This window comes from Balaenoptera ricei, chromosome X (assembly GCF_028023285.1).
Source record: "Balaenoptera ricei isolate mBalRic1 chromosome X, mBalRic1.hap2, whole genome shotgun sequence".
Lineage (NCBI taxonomy): Eukaryota > Metazoa > Chordata > Mammalia > Artiodactyla > Balaenopteridae > Balaenoptera > Balaenoptera ricei.
The window spans coordinates 40,875,997-40,896,327 of NC_082660.1; the positions used below are offsets into that span (position 1 = coordinate 40,875,997).

General features: G+C 38.4%; 2 protein-coding genes across 2 annotated transcripts in view; one reads left to right on the forward strand and one right to left on the reverse strand.

Annotated features, from left to right (window-relative positions):
• The window catches only part of EFHC2 (EF-hand domain containing 2), a 204,387-nt gene that overhangs the window by 123,528 nt on the left and 60,528 nt on the right, over window positions 1-20,331 (reverse strand).
• On the forward strand, window positions 7,914-10,079 carry LOC132357769 (putative deoxyribonuclease TATDN2). Its single transcript, XM_059911505.1, has one exon. It carries the CDS (start codon window positions 8,247-8,249, stop codon window positions 10,077-10,079), a length of 1,833 nt encoding a protein of 610 aa, XP_059767488.1. The 5' UTR covers window positions 7,914-8,246.

Below are 20,331 nucleotides of genomic sequence, written 5' to 3' on the forward strand. Positions count from 1 at the left end.
GCAAAATATGCCACCCTAGAAGGTGCCACTTTACAATGTGGATTATTTTGAGCTGAAGACAGAGCCCAGCAGACCCAGGAAGAACTTTTTACCTCTCCCTTAACTGCCTAAAAGGACTTAGACACGAAACCTGCACCAGGAAGAGAGCTACTACCAGAGAAAACTTATTTATATCAGAAAGCCTTATCAGCATGGCATGGCAAACATTTGTTTACCAAACACTTGCTCTTCTCATTTTCCTGTGAATGATCTTTGAAGCCCCAGACCTCTACCCCCGTCTACTTAGCTGAGGATGGTATATAAGCATCAAGTACCCGACTGCCAAAGAGTCTCATATTTTTATGGGGCTCCGATATGTACAAAATTTCCTTTTCTTCCATTAATCTGTATTATGTTAATTTAACTATTAGTCCAGAGAAAGAATCTAGAAGGGAAGAAGGGAAAAGTTTTCTGCTCCTACAGTAATATTCAATCTGAAACTTTTTTTCTTTGTAATTGGGTAGGAAAGTGTAGAGAGACTATTCATACCCCACCTACCTCTATGTATTGAATGCTACTGGTATAAATTTGTGCATGACCGAACTGCCAGAGATCAGCTGACAATATTGTCAAGCATATAATCATTAAATATTTATCAAGCAAATGATGCACTGAAAGAGAATAAACGATGCTCAGTGGAAACAAAGAGAAAGAAAGACATGATTTTAGGTTGGACTTCAATATTTCTAGAAGAGGGACAGACTGATATTTCATGTTCTGGTCCCCTGAGAATACAGGGCTGACGAACTCCAGCATGAAAGGTAGAGAGCAAGTCAGAGCAGTAGAGATGGAAAGGTAGAAAAAGAAGAGGGAGAGGAAACTGTAAAATGTAGCAAAATGGCATTTGAGGGAAGAGATACCAAATAGATTAAAAGTGATCTCACAAAGGTGAAAGACCTAATTGCAATGGAACTTGATGTACCAGAGAATCCAGAGAGAACAATCTAAAATAAAAACTGTGAGAAATGAAAATTTATAGAAACATAATTATGATACAAGGTTTCATCATAATTTATGATGTCAAGCAGAGACTAGATAAATAAGGTCCTAGAGGGTGTAATTGGCTGTAATTTTCTTGAAAACAGAATGTAAATGTCATTTGGCAGGTTGTGTGATCTTCCATTCCCCACAGGCCTCTACAAGCCCTGTATTATATGAGGTTACCTGCCTGATCCCCAAGGCATTCAGATTTTTGATGCTAGCCAAGAGGATATAAAATCTGAAATCAATTAGCTTTAAATACTAGATATGTGATATTTCCTCATATAATGGAAAAAAATTTAATGTTAATATTTCTGAAATCAGATTCTTCTTACAATTAAAGCCAAAAGAAACTCAAAGCAGTCAGGAATGCATTTTAACGAGGAACATAGATGTAACTTGATGTAAGGTGTAAATTTAGCCTTGTGGGGAAGGAGTTAGTTCTGTTTTCATGTCAAGTGAGTTCTCTGCTTTGCACTGCATATCCCAAATAGCTGGATTTTAACATCAATCTGGAATCCTAATTTTCACTTAAAATGTTTTCAAAATGTTACTGTCTGATGTAGCATTGACATAAAAATGCTAGAAGATTGTCCATCGTGTGCTAGGCAATGCAATCATAAGGCAAAAACAAAAGTCTAATCTCTCAGAATAAATCACAGAATTTTAAAAGATCGTGAAGCTGGTATGACCAATGCATGAGTCATAAAGACTATTACTCAGGAACCAAACATTTGAGTGTCAAAAGCTTACAGGTGAATTCCTAGAGAAGCTGTTAGGAAAGAAAGAAGCACCAGTAATGTTCAATAAGGCTCAACGTTTTATAAAGAGATCAACATCATAAGTCTAAGTTTAAAATGTTTATGTTCTATTTAATGAAAAAGGCTCAGATGTAAATTGCGAGGTACTAAACAAAAAGGTACATAATAGTAAGGATAAGTGCATGCTATCATAGGTTAGTTAGCAGACAATAAAAATTTGTGTACATTTAATGCAGTGTTGTTTATTCTTCTGGAAAAAGATGTTATTATTATTTTTTTTGATGTGGACCATTTTTAAACTCTTTATTGAATTTGTTACAATACTGCTTCTGTTTTATGTTTTGGTTTTCTGGCCATGAGGCATGTGGGATCTTAGTTCCCCGACCAGGGATCGAACCTGCACCCCCTGCATTGGAAGGTGAAGTCTTAACCATTGGACCACCAGGGAAGTCCCCAAGCTGTTATTAAATCAATGGTTTCTCTTATGACTATGGAATCTCAGAATTAAGGAAATAAACTATAATGAATTTTGTATTGCATATAGAGGATGGCTCCTTTATACATGACAATGGTATATTTTAAGAAATTTATCATATGTGAAGGGCAGCACAATATAACACCCCAAAATATGCTTCTTTGGCATAAGAATTATCTTGAGCTGATCATTTTTAAGAAACAGCTGAGAAAGAAGAAGTTCTGAAATGTGAGTAAAAGTTATCCTTTTGTAAGAGACTTTTACATTTATAACGGAAATCTCCATTGGTAAGGGTTTCTCCCTCTCTGTGCCAGAAAAAGGAAGATAACTATATCTCTAGAAATGCATCAATGGAGAAAGCATGAACTTAAATCTGCATAACTGTACCGACCTTTACTGTGCTTTGCCTGATAACCTCCCATAACTGGCTCCCCCTACCCCGAACATCTTTTGCCTTTAGCTGGAACTAGTATTTAAGGTGGTGGCTTGGGATATTTGGGAGAGTTACTCAGTTTTCCTGGTATCTCCCACGTATACAGGAGGTAAACATGCTATTAAACTTGTTTGTTTTTCTCCTGTTAAGCTGTCTTTCATTACAGGGGGCATCTCAGCCAAAAACCTAGAAGGGTAAAAGGAAAATTATTTTCCTTCCCTACATAGGCTAATTTACAAAAAAAAAATATTTTTTAAATAAATTTAAACTACAGAAATCATAACCATCAATCACAAGCAATACAACTAAAAATGTATCATGTAACTATAAACAAATATTGTCACCCCTAATAATTATTGTGAGGAGAGTAAATTTTAAAATACAAAAAATAAGTAGAGAATTTAATAAAATTTAAAGAGGTATAAACCTATGAGATACAAGCAAATCTGTAATCTTAGGTAAATTACTGGATTTAGATTATAACATATGAGAATTTAGAGTTAAAGACAGCCAACGCAGGTAAATGTACTAACTCAGTGATTCTCAGCCTTCTCGGCTTCTCATTAGGAACTTAGAAAACAAAAAAGACCATACCCAAGACTAAATAAATTAAATAGGAATCTTGGAGGCAGTTAAGAGGGGCATTAGTATTTTTTTTAAAGCTCCACAAGTAATTCTGAAATGCAGTCACAGTGAGCAATGGATTGAACAAAAATTTTTGAAAGTGCAAAAATTTGTCATAAGGAAAACAAGTCTAAAGCAAAAAAGGATAAAAGCACAAATAGATAAATTTGAAAGGAGAAAAACAACTGCAATAAATAAATCCAAGAGTTTTTATTAATAAATAAAATAGGTAAGATTCTAGCGTTGGGGAGGGAAAAAAACTTTCCTCTACCCTTCTAGGTTCTTCTGACTGGTCTAACGAATTAAACTGACATGAGACAGATTAACAGGAGAAAAACCAAATTTCATTATGTACGTATAGGGGCTCCGTAAGAATATGAAGCCCGAAGACAAGTTAGGCAATTGAAGCTTATATGCCATCTGAGAGAAGGGGAAGGGGGTAGGAGTTTGCGACTTCAAAGGGGAGGAAGGCAATTCACAAGAAGGTGAAAAAAAGCAAATGTTTGGTAAACAAACGTTTGCTGGGCCATACAGAAGCAATGGGAGAAAGAGAGGAATTTTAACCGACACTTTGCTAGGTTCCTCCCTGTCTCCCTTCATGGAACAGGTCCTGTATCTAAATTCTTTTAGGCAGTTAGGGAGAAAGTCAAAGATTCTTCCTTAGTCTTTTGGGCCTTGATTGTTTTCAGCTCAGGATAATCCACGTGCCTAAAAGACACTATTTGGGGTGGCAAATTTTGCTCCCCTGCACTAGCAAAGATAATCAAAGAATGTAAATAAATAAAATCAGAAATGAGATAGTGCACAACATAGAGAAGTAATAAATTATAAGATGTAAGTTATCTTATTATAATAAATTATTCAAGCTTTTATGAACATAAATTTTAAAACCACAATTAAATAAGTGATTTTCTGTAAGAATTGTGAAGTATCAAAACACAATGAATAAACTAATAACCAAGTAAGAAGCAAAAAAATTACCAAAGTATTGCCCCAACAAAGGCTCCAACCAGGATGATTTACTAATAGATTCTTTCAAGCTTTCAAGGAAAAGAAAAGCACCACTTTATATAACTCCCCCAGGATACCAAAAAAGATGGAAAGCTACAAAGGTGAATTCCAATGCCTAATACACAAGGTATTAAAAAAAAAAAAAGAAAACTATGGAGCAATAGTTTTCACCCTGGCTTCACATTAGAATCACCTGTACAGCTTTATAAAATCATGATGTTTGGGCCACATCCACACCTATACACACCCACACACAATGAAATCAGAATCCCTCAGGTCGGGCCCAGGTATCAGTGATTTTAAAGCTCCCCAAGTGATTACAATGTGTAAGCCTAGGTTGAGAACTACTGTTCCAGAACAATTTCATTACTTATGATTTATAGAGCAAAGATCCTAACTAAAGTACAAGCAAACTAAATTCAAGAGTCCATAACAGTCATAAGCAAACTACACAAAAAGCAGCATTTTCCTCACAGATGCAAAGATGTTTCTAAATTAGGAAGCAAGAGCAAATATATAATGATCTCAAACTGTTTCCTACCACATATGTTTTAAAATTCAAGAGTAATTCCTTAACAGGATAAAAAAGCATCTGCTTTAAAACAATAGCCTAAACATCCAGTATTATATGTAATTGAACTATGTGTCTGCGACAATCAGGAACAGAACAAAAATGCCCCTACCAACATCATGATTTAATATTTTTTAGGAGTTCTGGACAATGTAAGAAGTAAAAATATTAGCAAGAAAGAGACAAAAGCATCATTATAGATAGACAAAATAATGGCATAGGGAAACGCTGAAAAACTAAGAATAAATAAAAGATTTCAGCATAACCACAACTGAATCAAAAATATTCTTATGTACTAGCAATAACCACCTGAAAATACAGTGGAAGAAAAAGGTATGTTCACAATAGAATACAAAATTACAAAACACTTAAAAATAGTTTTAATGAAAACTCTGTGACCCAGATAAAACTCTAAAAGTATTTACTAGAAGATATAGGAAAACTTGACAAATAATAGGACAGGCAAAGTATATTCTGGATAAGCAGACTAAAATAACATATTTCAAATGGATATTTCATTGGTGTTTTGGAAGGACTTGAAAAAATAATTCTAATTTCATCTGATAAACATTCAGCCTATTAAAGATAATTATGAAAATTAAGAGTAATGTAGAAGACCTAACTCTCCTAGATTTTATACCTTACTTACTATTATGCTTCAGTTATTAAAACAGTGCAAAACCAGAGTAATAAGAGACACACTAGTGCGTGGAAAAGAATAGATAGTCTGGAAATAGGCTCTATTACATATAGGAATTTAACACATGATGAAAGAGGAATCATATCAGTAAGTGAAAAAAGTACTAACTTGGAAAACCATCAATGTATATCTCCACCTAAAATAAATATAACCCAAAATAAATATCAGATGGATTACCAGCTTAAATATAACAAATCAATCCCTTTTACCCTCCAAAAAAAATTATATATGTGGCAAAGCCCTGAAAGGGAGGATGACCATTCCAGACGTAAGAGAAAAAGACAAAATTATGAAAGAAAATGTTAAAATTTAACTACAAAAACAAGTTATAACTTCAATAGGCTAAAATATAAATTAAAAACAAGCAACAGGGCTTCCCTGGTGGCGCAGTGGTTGAGAATCTGCCTGCTAATGCAGGGGACACAGGTTCGAGCCCTGGTCTGGGAAGATCCCACATGCCACGGAGCGACTAGGCCCGTGAGCCACAACTACTGAGCCTGCGCGTCTGGAGCCTGTGCTCCGCAGCAAGAGAGGCCGCGATAGTGAGAGGCCCGCGCACCGCGATGAAGAGTGGCCCCCACTCGCCGCAACTAGAGAAAGCCCTCCCACAGAAACGAAGACCCAACACAGCCATAAATAAATAAATAAAAATTAATTAAAAAAATAAAAAAACACAGTTCAAGTACTTTCTTTAAAAAAAAAAAAACCAACATACAAGTTAGAAATTTAGAACATATGACAAAAGCTTATTTTATAAAAAAAATTTTAATTAATTCTTAAAGGATCTTAAAAAAGAAATGAAAACAGAAATTAAAATGCAGGAGAGGTTCAATTAAAAAAAGGAAAATATTCACTCTAAGAAAGTATCAGGTAAGTACAAATTAAAATAACAGTGAGGCACCGGTTTTGTTTGTTTCTCCTATTAAATGAGCCTGGTAGGGTTATCCATTACCCATGGGATTGTAAATTATTACAGTTCTTCTGAGGTAGTGTGATGCTCTGAAGAGCCATTTTAAAATTCCTATACTTCTTCTCAGGAACTCCATTTCCGGGCACGCAGCCCAAAGAAACAAACCAAAATATGGAGAAACATATGTGCAAAGATGTTCTTTGCAGCATTTTTTTTATTATACAAAAAATTAGAGTGGGGTAAATTAAAGATCTAACAAGAAAGGAAGGATCTGGTGAATTATGGCACATGTATGTATTCTATGGAATATTATGAAGGCAGTAGTATGTTTTTTAAAACGATGCAGCAATAAGAGAAATGCTTAGGATACGCACAAATGTCGAGTGAAAAAAAACCACAGGACTGAAAATGGTAACATACTACAATTATGTTTTCAAAACCATGTATATTTAAACTATGCTTTATAAACCATAATTATGCTTTTCAAAAACACTGGCAGGGGGTGCGGGGAAAGTAACAAAAAGCAAGCAATGGCGGCAACTCCAGTGGCGGGCTGGCTGAGACGCACACGAGGCGGGGGCGGGGGGGAAGGGTGGGGGGCAGTGGGGGTGGGGAGTAAGAAAAAGCAAGCAATGGCGGCAACACCAGCGGCGGGCTGGCTGCGACGCACACGAGGCGAGGGGCGGGGAGTAACAAAAAGCAAGCAATGGCGGCGACTCCAGCGGCCGGCTGGCTGCGACGCACACGAGGCATAGGCGGGGGCGGGGGGGGGGGGGGGAGGGGCAGCTGTGGAGAGGATGGAACAGACCTGAGGTAGAAGCGGAATGGGGGGGCACCCCGGGTTGCGGGAGTACTTCCGGTGGCCAGGGCGGGTGGGCGGAAGGAGCTGTGCCCTCCCCCCAACCTCCTCCAGCACTGGGTTCAGTCCTGCCCTCCTGCACTCCCTCGGCAGCCTGGATCTCTAGGCCACCAGCCCAGCTCAGGGGCCCCCGTGTGGGGTCCCTAAATTACCTTGCAGCGTTTTCGAGGGCTCTGACATCTCACAAGGGCCTTGTATTCCAAACCAAATAGAAAAGCTTTCTAATCCCAGAAGTGCTTTGATATCCCGGAAGTGCCTTGACGGCCCGGAAGTAACTGCAAAAAAAAAAAAAAAAAAAAAGTCGCTGTTTTTCTCGGGAGCTCGCTGCGGGCTTGGACGTCGAACCAAGCCTTCAGTCGATGTTGGATCTTTGTGACTTTTGCAAATAGTTTTGAGATCACAAACTCAGTGGAAGGACTTTGACATCTCTGGAACACGGAGAACTGTGATGGGCGAGTGAAAGAAAGGAGAAAGTTCCCTAAGCCGCGGGAGTGGCGCAAGGTAAAGGACCACAGGAGCGGCACTTAGGTAGGATCCCCCAGCAAACGCGGATGCCTCTGGGGGCCCAGTGACGTGGCCTCCTCCAGCCAGCCAGCTTAGGGCTCTGCATTACGTTCTGGGGAGCCCTAGCCGCCCGGGTGCCTGAAAGCTCAGAAGGAGGTCCTTGTGGCCGTCAAGCCGAGGTTTCCTGGGGTTCATCCTGTCAGGGAAATTCCACCTTCTCATTTTACTTCTCTTTATACTCTTCCCATTCCTCAGGTTCGCGTGCGGGTGGAGCAGCCTCCAAAGACTACCTGATTCGGAGCACTCCGGTTTCCTCTCGTCCGTGGAATCGCCTCAGCGCCATCCCCTTTGTGCTTTGCCAGTCCCGTTCTAGAAGAAATGGCTTCTCCAGAGGATGCCTACAACCTTAAGGGTAATTCCAAACATAGTTTCTGTAGCTCCATAAACCCTGAATTTGCAGCCATAGCTGAGGGTCAGAATAATGAGACTGAGGAAGCAAACGAGGGCCAGAGAAGCTGGGGTAGACAGCAAGACCAAGGCTCTTCAATGATATACGTGAAGGAGATCCAGGGCATCCTGGAAACATCGATGCCAGAAAGAGAGGCTGCCACTAGTACAAAATGGAGCACAAGACAGCAGCCCAACTCTGGAGGAATATCAGCCAGGGATGTCCCCTTCTCTGCTCCTCAAGGAATAGTGTCTGCCTCAGAGGTCAGAGAGGAGAAGATAGAGATCAGCGACTTCTGTGACAGGGGAATGATGGTACATCGTGAGAAGCCACTTGGTTACCCAAGGGCACTCACTTTTGAAGAAGGCTCTCCAGCCCCAAAATTTCTAGGCAGACCTGACTATGATTCACAAATCCAAGAGCATCAAGATAAGAGTATGGTAATTGAGCGCCCTTCTTCGGGAGGCGGCTGGTCTGAGGTGAATGAGATTTCTGCCTTCAATTTCCCTCAGGAGGAGCCAGTCTCACTCAGTCCCTTGATAATTTCACAGCCTCCATCCTTCACAGCTGAGCCTGTCACCTACTGGCCTAATTTGTATAGTGGTCCTTGGCATAACTCTACCAGCTACTGGCCCAGTAGTCCCAAGCCTCCTTGCTCTCTCTCCATGGGCGGCAGCAGCAGCAGCAAGACATCCCAGGTTGGGAAGAGCAGCCAGAGTTTCTTGAGTGGTTATCCCTTCGGTTTTCCAGTGTACTCCCCAACCTGGCTCAGAGAACTGAAGGCATCAGAAGAAGATCAGTCTCTGAATTCTCATTCATTTCATTTCTCCAGAAGTTCAGAAGCCAGGATGAAGGAGAGGAGACACCATCTCCAAGAGGAGACACCATCACGTTCTTGGGGAGAATATGCATCTTGTTGCCTGCCAAGGAACTACTGGCAACAAAGCCTACAGCAGGGTTTCATTGATACCCATTGTCACCTGGACATGCTCTATTCCAGGTTGTCTTTCAAAGGGACGTTTGACCAGTTCAGAAAAATTTATAGCTACTCCTTCCCTAAGGAATTTCATGGCTGCATCTCTGATTTCTGTGATCCTCGCACACTGAAGGGTGGTCTATGGGAGGAGCTGTTGAAAGAGGATCTGGTCTGGGGGGCCTTTGGCTGTCACCCCCATTTTGCACGTTACTACAATGTGAGTTACGAAAGAAATATTGTGCAAGCCTTACGGCACCCCAAGGCTGTAGCATATGGAGAAATTGGCTTGGATTACTCCCATAAGTGCATCACACCTGTCCCACAGCAGCACAAGATATTTGAGAGACAGCTGCAGCTGGCCGTGTCTCTAAAGAAGCCCATGGTGATCCACTGCCGAGGAGCTGAGGAAGATCTGATGGGCATCCTGAAAAAATGTGTGCCCTCTGACTACAAGATCCATAGGCATTGCTTCACTGGCAGTTACGCCGTCATCAAGCCCCTTCTGGACTACTTCCCCAACATGTCTGTGGGCTTCACTGCACTCCTGACTTACTCTTCTACCTGGGAGATCCAGGATGCTCTGAAAAAGATCCCACTGGAGAGAATCGTCGTGGAAACCGATGCTCCCTTCTTCCTCCCTCGTGGGGTTCCCAAAAGCGTTTGCCCGTTTGCCCACCCAGGCCTGGCCCTGCATACGGTTCGAGAGATGGCCAGAATCAAAGATCAGCCACTCTCCCACACCTTGGCCACCTTACGAGAGAACACTAGTCGCCTCTACAATATTTAAGCAGAGAGGGCACAGTCAAGAGTCTTCCAGAAAAGGGAGACCAGCAGCCTGACAACATTGACTTGGTTTGAACTCTGCCTGTGTCCCAGGTCAAGGGTGTGTTTGGCAAGCCCATTGGAACAGAAGAAACGAGGACAGGATGTTCTCCGCAAAACTTCTTCATAAGACTTTTGCTTCTGGCTGGTAGGGTGGGGTGCAGTGGGATGGGAGGAAGACTAAGGGGAACTGCCCTTGATGTTATTCGGGGTTTCCTTCCAGCCCAGTTGTGCCAGGGTAGTCAGTAGAGAAGAAAGAGTTCCATAAGGTTCTGGTTTGCTAATCCAAATCCCTGTTCTCTGCAGCCTGTGTTTCTGAGCAGTTGGTGACTAAAGTCACCCTCCTACTTGTCTTTTAAAAAAAAACAAAGCAAGGAATGTTGAATTTTAGAAGTGAGCTAGGTGATTTGTTCCGTTTATTCCCAAAGTGTATTTGTTATTATAGGAATTCTATAGTCCATATGGGTTGTTGTTAAATTTGTAAATTCAGTGACTGTTCAACTTGCAATTTCTTATTTCTAAAGATAAACCAACAGTAGCATTTCATCTAAGAGGAAATCAATTTAGATAAAAATTAGTTAATAGTCATAATGTGCCAGGGAGGGCTGTGGGGGACCTTAGAATTGATGGGAGCCAAATCGGTTGAATTTTACAACCACTGAGGAGATGAGGTTTGAATCTGAACTGAACTCCCTCCCCACACTTGGATAATTCCAAAGCTCTTCAGATAACTAGCATACTAGTAATAGCAACTCTTCATTCAAATTGCTCTGATTCTTTAACAAGGCCCAAATGTAGATTACTTAGAAATACCATTCTCCACAAGGGCAGAAACAGAGAAGAGCTTCAGCTGCCCATTTGGCAAACAGCCTTCCTCCTTGAGAAATTAAAATGAACCCACATTTTAAGGAAAACATTTGAGTTAGGAAATTTAACTTTGCCATCCAAGGCACACACCTAAGTCTAGGAGTCCGATTACTGGATGAGAAATTCCATTTTTAAAATGGAAAATCTCTTTTACTCTTGAAAACTAAGTCAATGAAAAGAGGCCCAGCATACTCCAGACTTCTCTAGTTTCCTTTGTGCCTATTTATGAGGATCCAGAAAAATCAGCTGGCTCCTCACCATCTGGCTCTCAGCTCAGAAGTCTCCTCCACAGAGAAGCTCTCCCTGACCACCAATCTGTAAGTGTTCACCTCACCTGGGAGGAAAAAAAATCCTGGACTTACTATTTTGATTTAATCCTAGCACTTAGCCCTGTCTGAGATTGTGCTGTGAATAGATATGTGTGTTCATTGGTTATCTTCCCCACTAGATTGTAAGTTTACAAGCTTGTCAGTCTCGTTCACACTGTACATACACCCGATTGTAGAAGAGTGCCTGGAACAGAGCAGGCACTCAGCAAAGATTTCTTGGATTAACATATGAATGAATAACTAACTTCATTAACACCTGGCAGTTAAATGATAGTATTTGGGCGAGGTGGCAGATATTAGTAAGAGAATAGAGTAATAAGCCATCCTAGTTCTAGCATTCCTCTTTAATTTACAAGGCAAGGCAAGGTTGAAAGGCCACCTGTATTCTGCCGGTAGATGTCATCCATAATAAAAGAAATAAATGAAAAAGATCAAGCTCTACCAGGAACTTGACAGTTCATATTTCCTATAAATAACACTGAGTATAGCATAGATTTCCCCTTTGTTGGGAATCCAGTCTTTTGAGAAGAAGAAAGCCGTAGCTGAAGTGCTTCACTTTCCTTAGTAGAACAAAAGAAGCTGATGCAGTGTTAAAGGTGCAACTTGATTATATTTTTCAAGACAGAAGACGTTCAAAAATTAAGCCAATATTTTGAGTTAGGAAGGTTTTTTTCTATTTAATGTACACTTTAAATAGACATTGTTCACAGTGTGTCCCTCAACCCACTGGAGCCCTGAGCTTGTGATAAACAATTTTAGGAAAGAGGGTTCCATGGCACACACTTTTGGTAAATAATGAGTTGTACAAAGTTCCTCAGATTTTTTTTTCATTTCACATTTCCTGTGATAATGCTAATGTGAGCCACAAATACCCAAGAAGGTATTTCTCAAAGTTACTTCTAGATTAATTTGATTAACTTGAAGTACAATTCAGTGAGCTCAAGTTCTTTGGAAACACGACCTTAGTCACACTCTTGCTGTTGCCTTGCCCTTGTCACATTTTGTACATATCTCCACTCATCACATTCTAACATCCTCTTTCATTTACCTTTCTCACAACATAAGATCTGTGGAGAACACAATGTTATTCATCTGATTCTAGCAAAGTGACATTACCAAGTGGGCATTTTAAAAATGGGTGTGAATGAACGGTTGCTTTTGTAAGCACACAATCAACAAGATAAACAGGATATACACATATTATAATTAAAGTAAGTTTCCTTTCCAAAAAAAAAAATGATCTCCTTCTTATATGGAGAAAATACTTTCCTTACCTGCTCCTCTCCCTCTACAATTTTGATGGCAAATGCATAGACCATACTCTGCAGTGTTTCTAACGTGCAGGAGAGAACCTTGCCATAATTCAGCTTAATTTCTTTAGGAATGGGAGTGAGCAATATAGTCTTTTCTGAGTGTAGTATATCCAGAGTGGCCTAAGTCAAAACTCACTATCTTCCTTTATTTATTTCTTGAATACAGTAAAGAACACTTGTTTCATCTATTCATGTTACTAGTAAAAAACAAAAAAACAAAAACAAAAAAACACAAAAAACAAGAACCAAAAAAAACACAAACAAAAAAAAAACCACCAAAAAAACACAAAAAAACCCACAAAAACAAACAAAAAAACAACTCGTGATCCAGATGTCCCTCCCTCCCACCCTCCCTATCCCACCCCTCTGGGCAGTCACAGAGCACGGAGCTGATCTCCCTGTGCTATGCAGCTTTGAGACTACCAAAGAGCACAAAGTGGGGGGAAAAGTCCACAATCCTACTACTTAGAGACAATCACTTTAACAACTGGAGTAGCTCTTTGGAGGTTTTCTCTAATATTTCCCTAGTTATTGGCCAATTCCAGTGCTGTACTCCTTGAGTCAACTTTGCTACTTAATACTTACTATAATATTCACTTCACTTTATAATAAGCATAAGCAGTGCATTTTATTTCCTCTAAATTTGTGATTTAAATACATTATTTTGTGTATTTTTGTTTGCTTTCCTGAGGAAATAAGCTAGAAGTTTTTTAATTCTGTTGTTTTTAAGACTCAACTCTTTGACTTCTTGTTCAAATCTATTCTGTTTACTGACTTATAAAATTCTGCTTTTAAGTTTATTAATTTTTCCTTCAGTTCTCAGATGTATTTTTTTGTGTTATGCTTTTCCTAATGCCTTAATTAAATGCTTGGTTTATTTTTAATTTAGGGGGGAAGAACAAAGTATTCAATATTATAAATCTGCCTTATAACTCTGCTGTATCTATAGGATTTTTTATTTTAATGAAGTTTATTTTCTCCCTATAAAAATTAATACATATGCATTACAAAAATATGAAAATAGGAACAGAAAGAAGTGTAGGATATTTCTACTACCTAGAACCCACTGTTTTGTTAATGTCTTTCCTTAACATAATTGTGATTCTATGTCAAATTTTGTATACTTTTAAAAAATTCATATTTTCATTATGCCAAATTATATATGCTTTTAAAAAATGATTGCTTTCATGCCCATACTCACTGAAGATTTATGTGCCACAAAATCCCACCACCAATCTATATACAATTTTCATGTTCTGGTGTATTTTTACTTTAAAAGTCTTTTTTCTTTTTTAACGTAGTTAAAAACGCAAAGTATATATGTTTATTAAGCAGAGTTAAAGAAGGAATATTTACAGGTCCTAGAGAAAGATGATATAAGAAGCTTTTTCCCCCATTGATTAAGATTTCAGCTCTATTCATTGTTACTTTTAATTTGTAAAGAATTGTCAGTTCAAGTGTGAATTCCAAAAATTAACATCTATTGGAACAACTCCCTTGAATGGTGAAAAATACTATATTTTTTCTCTTTATATCCCTATCTTGCATTTGTCGTTTTATTATTGTTCATTGTGCTTTTACCTTCCAATAAACGTTTAAAATGTTTACACTGTTTTCAACTTTATTTATATTTTATAATTACTTATAAGTTTGTTTCCATTGCTCACCACTAACCCTTTTATTTCATGACTTCCCTCATGGTTGAACTGTTTAATTTGCTTTACAGCTGGCTGGAGTACATGTTCAAGCAACTTTCTCAGGAAAAGTATGTGGATGGCATATTTGTGAGAGATCATATATCTGAGAACATCTTTCTGCGGCTTTCACTAATAACACCTTGGCTGAGTCTAGAATTTGTGGGTCACAAACATTTTCCCCTAACAGTTACAGACATTGCTTCCCTGTCTTCTGGCATGTAAGACTGCAGAGAATTCTGATGTCAACTTCTCCTTCTTTGGGGGTTAAACTACTTGTTCTCTCAGGATGCTAGGTAATTTCTTTGCTTTATCCTTGAAATTAACATAAAAAATGCCAGACTATATCTAATTATTGGTCTCTTTTTTTGTTATTTTCTCTGGTACACGGTAAGCATTTGATCTGTAGATTTGTGTCTTTTTATAGTCGAGAAAGTTGGTTTTGTTTTTATTATTTTCTTATGGCGTGCTTAACTGATTTGGTTGCTTTTAATCTAGCTTCTAATTCTTTAGCAACAATTGTCTATATATTATAAGAGCTCCATCCTCTGTCCAGCCTTTCATTACCTACCTCAAGCTCTCATATCTGACCTTTTCCTCTGCATTCTGGGAGAATTTCTCAAGTTTGCCTTTTCCATCACTCATCTCATTTTCTCCAGTTTCTTTTTTTAAAATTTTACTACATATAATGCTTTTTAGTTTCCTCACATTTCTTCCTTCTTCAGCAAATTCCCTTTCCTTTTCACCTACAGTCTCATTCAGCAATATTTTAAACATATTCTCTTGTTCTCTTTTCTCCTTCTAGACTTCACTTTAGTTTGCTTTAAACGCTTACTTTGTTTTGTAGACTTCTTTGCACTCAATAGAAAGCACAAAGCAAATCGTTACCAAAAATATTCATTTTCCTATAGAAAGCATATTTTTAAAATAAATATTTTTTTTCCTCTGCCTCTTAAATACTATGTTCTCCTCCATTTACGTTGCAGAGCCTTTTCAGAAACCTTCTGTTGGGTTTCTTTGTTCATTCTTGAACAAACAGCAGTCTATCCAGGCTGATGTTTTTCTAAAAATAGGGTGGGCAGGTCTTCTTTCCTTCCTTCACCGTCCATTCCAATGTTCTGATTCCTCCTCTCAGTGGGAAGCTGGTTGATAGAAATTCATATACAGCATGTTAAGGGAAGCAGGGAGGGAGCTGGGGCCATGGAGAGTCCCCTGCAGGAAAAACTTCAGATTTTTCCATACAAAAATTTTATAAATTGACCTGACCTCCACTCCGGGAACAGAGCGAATATAGCCAGTCCTTCGTGTGCATTGCCTGTCGCATCAGAGAAATGCCCTAATGCAGGGCCTGCTTTTTCCCTCAGTGTGACTATTCTTGGGCCTCCTAGTGACACTCTTAATCCATCAATAGCTGTGAAAGTAAGCCAAGTGGAAGCCCCTACAGGTTGTCCTAACACCCCGACTCAATTCTTGTCACTTTCTTAGGAAGTGAAATTGCATGTTGGTTTTGGTATAATTCTTCAATATGATTTCATCTGCACTGTATCTAGTGGAAATTCTTCACAGTTTGCAACAAGAAGATGGACCTCCCCCCTGGCCTCCAACACTATTATGGTTTCTCCGTATTTAAAAATTTTGAAGTCATTTTAATTGGGATTGTGAAGGTGGAGAGGTTCATCTAAATATCAATGCCTAAGTTATAATCTCACTCCAAATTCTCATTTTTTCCTCACTTTTTTTTGATAAATTTATGTTCCTATGGATACTGTGTTTAAATAGGCATATCATTTTAGAAAATTCAAGTTATACAAATCTGAATCTCATTTAGCTTGTTGAACATAAGAGATGGTCAATAAAGGTAAATTCAATAAATAAATGACAAAAAATACAAACTATAGAAAGATGATTTCCAGAAATTTTTCATATTATAAAAATATTATCATCATGAATCCATTTATAATTTATGCTCCAATTTTCATGACTAAATCTAGGGTGGGTTTAAGATGAAATGCACCTAACCTATATGGACAGCATAAGCATTCATCAAATTTATTTTTACTTGTCTGCTTCTTCTTAAGACCTGATTTTATGGTTTATAAAAGGGGAAAAAGATGTGACTAGAATGCTAGAATATTATTCTTGTAGCTGTATCACTAATTAACCATATAACTGGTGCAAACCACTTAAAGTCTTTGTTCCCTGGTTAACCTTTTAGCAAAACTTAGAAAATCAACACTTGCTCACCACAGGACAGTGCAGCACTATTTAAAGGATTAAGAAAATTATGTATATATAACAGCACTTTGGAGAGAAAATGAATGTATAAAAATACTGAATAATATATAAATCAGTGTAGGATGCAAAGCTAGAAGCTTAAAAATACTGTCAAAACCACATCTAAAATTGTCTTTTCACATCCTTATGGAATCTATTGGGCAAGGCAATTTAAAAACACTTGATATTACTAAGAGAAGAGGTTCAGACCCACTGCTTAAAAATAAGTCTTCCTGGAAAAATAATTAGGTTGAGAAGAAGGGGGTAACCCTATCCAACAGAAATCCCATTGCTAATCATGGGGTTTCATAAACTGAATAGAGAAAAATGAATATTCAAATATTCAATATTAAAGATACAAAAGAAAAACAGCACCTACAATATAAAAGACAAAGAAAAATATTTGGTAAATATATATATAAAATTTACCAAGTATTTTATATATATATATTCAGAGGGAATAATAATGGGACCTGAGGCAAAAACACTCTTTCTTGCCATCATTTTGAGATATTATGTACTTTAAAAGGCTGGATTCCTCCCAAAAGAGTAAGAAGAAAGATGCTTAGATAAGATGCCTTTTATGTTCTCCTCCAATCGAAAGAATCTATTCTATACTTCTAATAATTACTCAATAAACTGGACTCCCCTGTACATTAGATTGTCCTACTGGTTTCAAAGTATGTCACTTACTTCCCACAAGTGCGTCAACAGCTGAGATCACAAAATGGATACTTGATATGGAAAGGCTCCTGTATCAAAAGCAAAGTAACACAGACCAACCCAGTTACAGAGCACCTGCTAAGTTCAAAGCTCTATGCGGAGGGTACAGCATTCAGTAAAACAATCTCTCCAGCTACAAGGATTACACAGTCAAGTAAGGGAGATTAGACTATATGCAAATAATTGCAAAACAGGGAATGGTACCTCCAAATAATTATAATGCGCTGGAGATAAAGTGAAAAGCCATTAGGAGAGAGAGACAAAATAATATTCTTACAAAGCCATTCAGTATACATCGCTGAGCACCTGTGATGTGTCAGGCACTGTGCTAGGCTCTGAGAATTCAAAGATAAATGAAAATAGCCAACTCTGATTAAGTAGTTATAATGGGTCAGGCAATGTGTTAAGTTCTTTTACACTCTTATCTCATTTACTCCTCACAACACAGCTCTAAAATAGGTAATATCGTGATACTTGTTCTACAGAAATCAAGGTTTAGGAGGTTAAATAATTTACCCAAGGTCTCGAGATAAGAGAATAGGACAGCTGGGGTTAGAACCCACACTGCCTAGCATCAGAGGCCACCTTCAGAGGTTAAGCATTATGTCCTGAACTGCCACAAGATCCCCACCACACTCCAGCTCAGTGAAGGACACAGAGAAGAGTAACAGGGCTATTCTAACAGGGGTTTGAAAATGCTCCAGTAGGAGGGGGAAGTGCGAACCACCTGAGAGAGCATCAAGAAGAACGCATCACAGTGGAGGTGACAAGTGAAGTGAGTCTTCGAGGCTGAGAGATGAAAGAACAACTGCGTGCGTGGACAGGTGGGTAAGGGCATTCTCTGTGGAGGGAACAGCATGTACAAAGTTACAAGAGCATGGTAGTATATGGTATGTGGGGTCCTGCGAGTCGTTCTGTGTGGCTGAGGGCTGAGTGGGGAAGGGGTGGCAGAGGAGATGAGATGAGTAAGGTACAAGAGCCAAAAGACAGGTGGTCCCCAGGCCATGCAAAGCTAAGTCAAAGGACTCTAAATATTTTAGAAAGTTAACCCTGTAGCAGAGTGGGCAGTTGAAAGGGGAATCAGATTGAAGGCAGGGATGGCGCTGAAGAGGCTACTCTCTGGATGAAAGATATGAAATAGGATAGCAGCAGTGGCCTTCGAAAGGAGACTGATGAAAGGGAGATTTTAGAGGGAAACAAGAGAGGACTGGGGTCAATTGATCAGTGACAGAGGGTAATGGTGGCTCTCTTACTTGTTTAAATATAAACAAAAATATATAATTTAGTGACTTAACATTTAGATGTAACTCAAATAATGAGCCAATGTGGACCAGGCCCAGCATGGTAATATAGTCCAAGAAAAGGCTGAGCAACCAACAGCAATTGAAAACTCTGTCTCACCTTAGCTCCCTGAAGAAACTCTAAAGGTGATCCAATTTATACTCCACATCTCCACTTCTCACAAAAATGCCTTTCCTCTCTTTTTCAAGTCTTGTCAGTCTCACATTTCCTCACCATCAGCTCTAAGACATCTCTCTCCCTCTCTCTCTCCTCCCCTCAGCTCTTTCCAGCCCTTCTCCCTTTTCTGCATCCCCTAAAGCCTGAGAATCTGACTGAAAAACTCAGAAGAATCCTTAGAGGATGGAGCGGGGTGGGGGGGGCGGGGAAGTGGAATGAGCAAAGACAAATTTTTGTTCAGCAGGCAGGGTGTGGGGAAAAGGAGAAAGCTGGGAACACACATTAATAATATTATCCCCATTACATATCAGTAAGAACCAAAGCTTCAATTAATAAAGCTGACTGTAAAAGCCAACTAGACGAGAATTGAAAAACAGCTTTATTTTTGAAATTCAAACACAAATGTAAAAATGAATGCTCTGATAATCATCAGAGAAATGCAAACCAAAACCACAATGAGACATCACCTCATACCTGTCAGAATGGCTATCATCAAAAAGTCTACAAATAACAAATGTTGGCGAGGATGTAGAGAAAGGGGAACCCTTGTACACTGCTGGTGGGAGTGTAAATTGGTGCAGCCACTATGGAAGAAAGTAAGAAGGTTCCTCAAAAAGCTAAAAATAGAACTATCACATGATCCAGAAATTCCACTCCTGGGTATGTATCTGAAAAAAACAAAAACACTAATTCAAGAAGATACATGCACCCCAATGTTAATAGTAGAATTATTTACAATAGCCAAAATATGGAAGCAATCCAAGTGTTTATCAACATATGAATGGATAAAGAAGATGTGATATATACAGACACACAGTGGACTACTACTCAGCCATAAAAAAGAATGGAATTCTGCCGTTTGCAACAATGTGGATAGACCTAGAGGGTATTAGGCTTAGTGAAGTAAGTCAAAAAAAAGACAAATACTGTATGTTATCACTGATATGTGGAATCTAAAAAATAAAATAAATGAATTAATATCACAAACAGACTCACAGATATAGAGAACAAACTACTGGTTACCAGTGGGGAGGGGGAGGGGCAAGATAGGGGTAGGTTTTAAGAGATACAAACAGCTATGTGTAAAATAAATAAGCAACTAGGATATATTGTATAGCACAGGGAAATATAACCATTATTTATTTTATAATAACTTGAAATGGCAATTCAATCTATAAAAGTATTGAATCACTGTTATATACCTGAAACTAATAAAATATTATAAATCAACTATATTTCAATAAAAAGTTTAAAATAAATAAATAAATAAATGCCCTGAAACACCAGATGAAAAAACTCAACAAGTAGAACCAGAGATAGAATAAAATACACTCAAAAACAGATTTTATATTTTAGGCTAAAAAGGAGGGCAACAACAGGGTAGACTACAAAGGAAGTAAAACTTTGATTAAACATAAAAGGGCCTACATGAAGTTTCTAGAACCTAGATGACAATGGTGTAAAATCTTTGAGTTTAGAATAGTCGGAATGTAAATACAATTGTAGTAGTCTATTACTGACTGCTATTAGTTCAGAATAGTGAAAAAGTAAAACAATAA

Excerpts from the sequence above, each read along its gene's own strand:
- LOC132357769 (XM_059911505.1), top strand. The coding sequence starts at position 8,247 with ATGGCTTCTCCAGAGGATGCCTACAACCTTAAGGGTAATTCCAAACAT.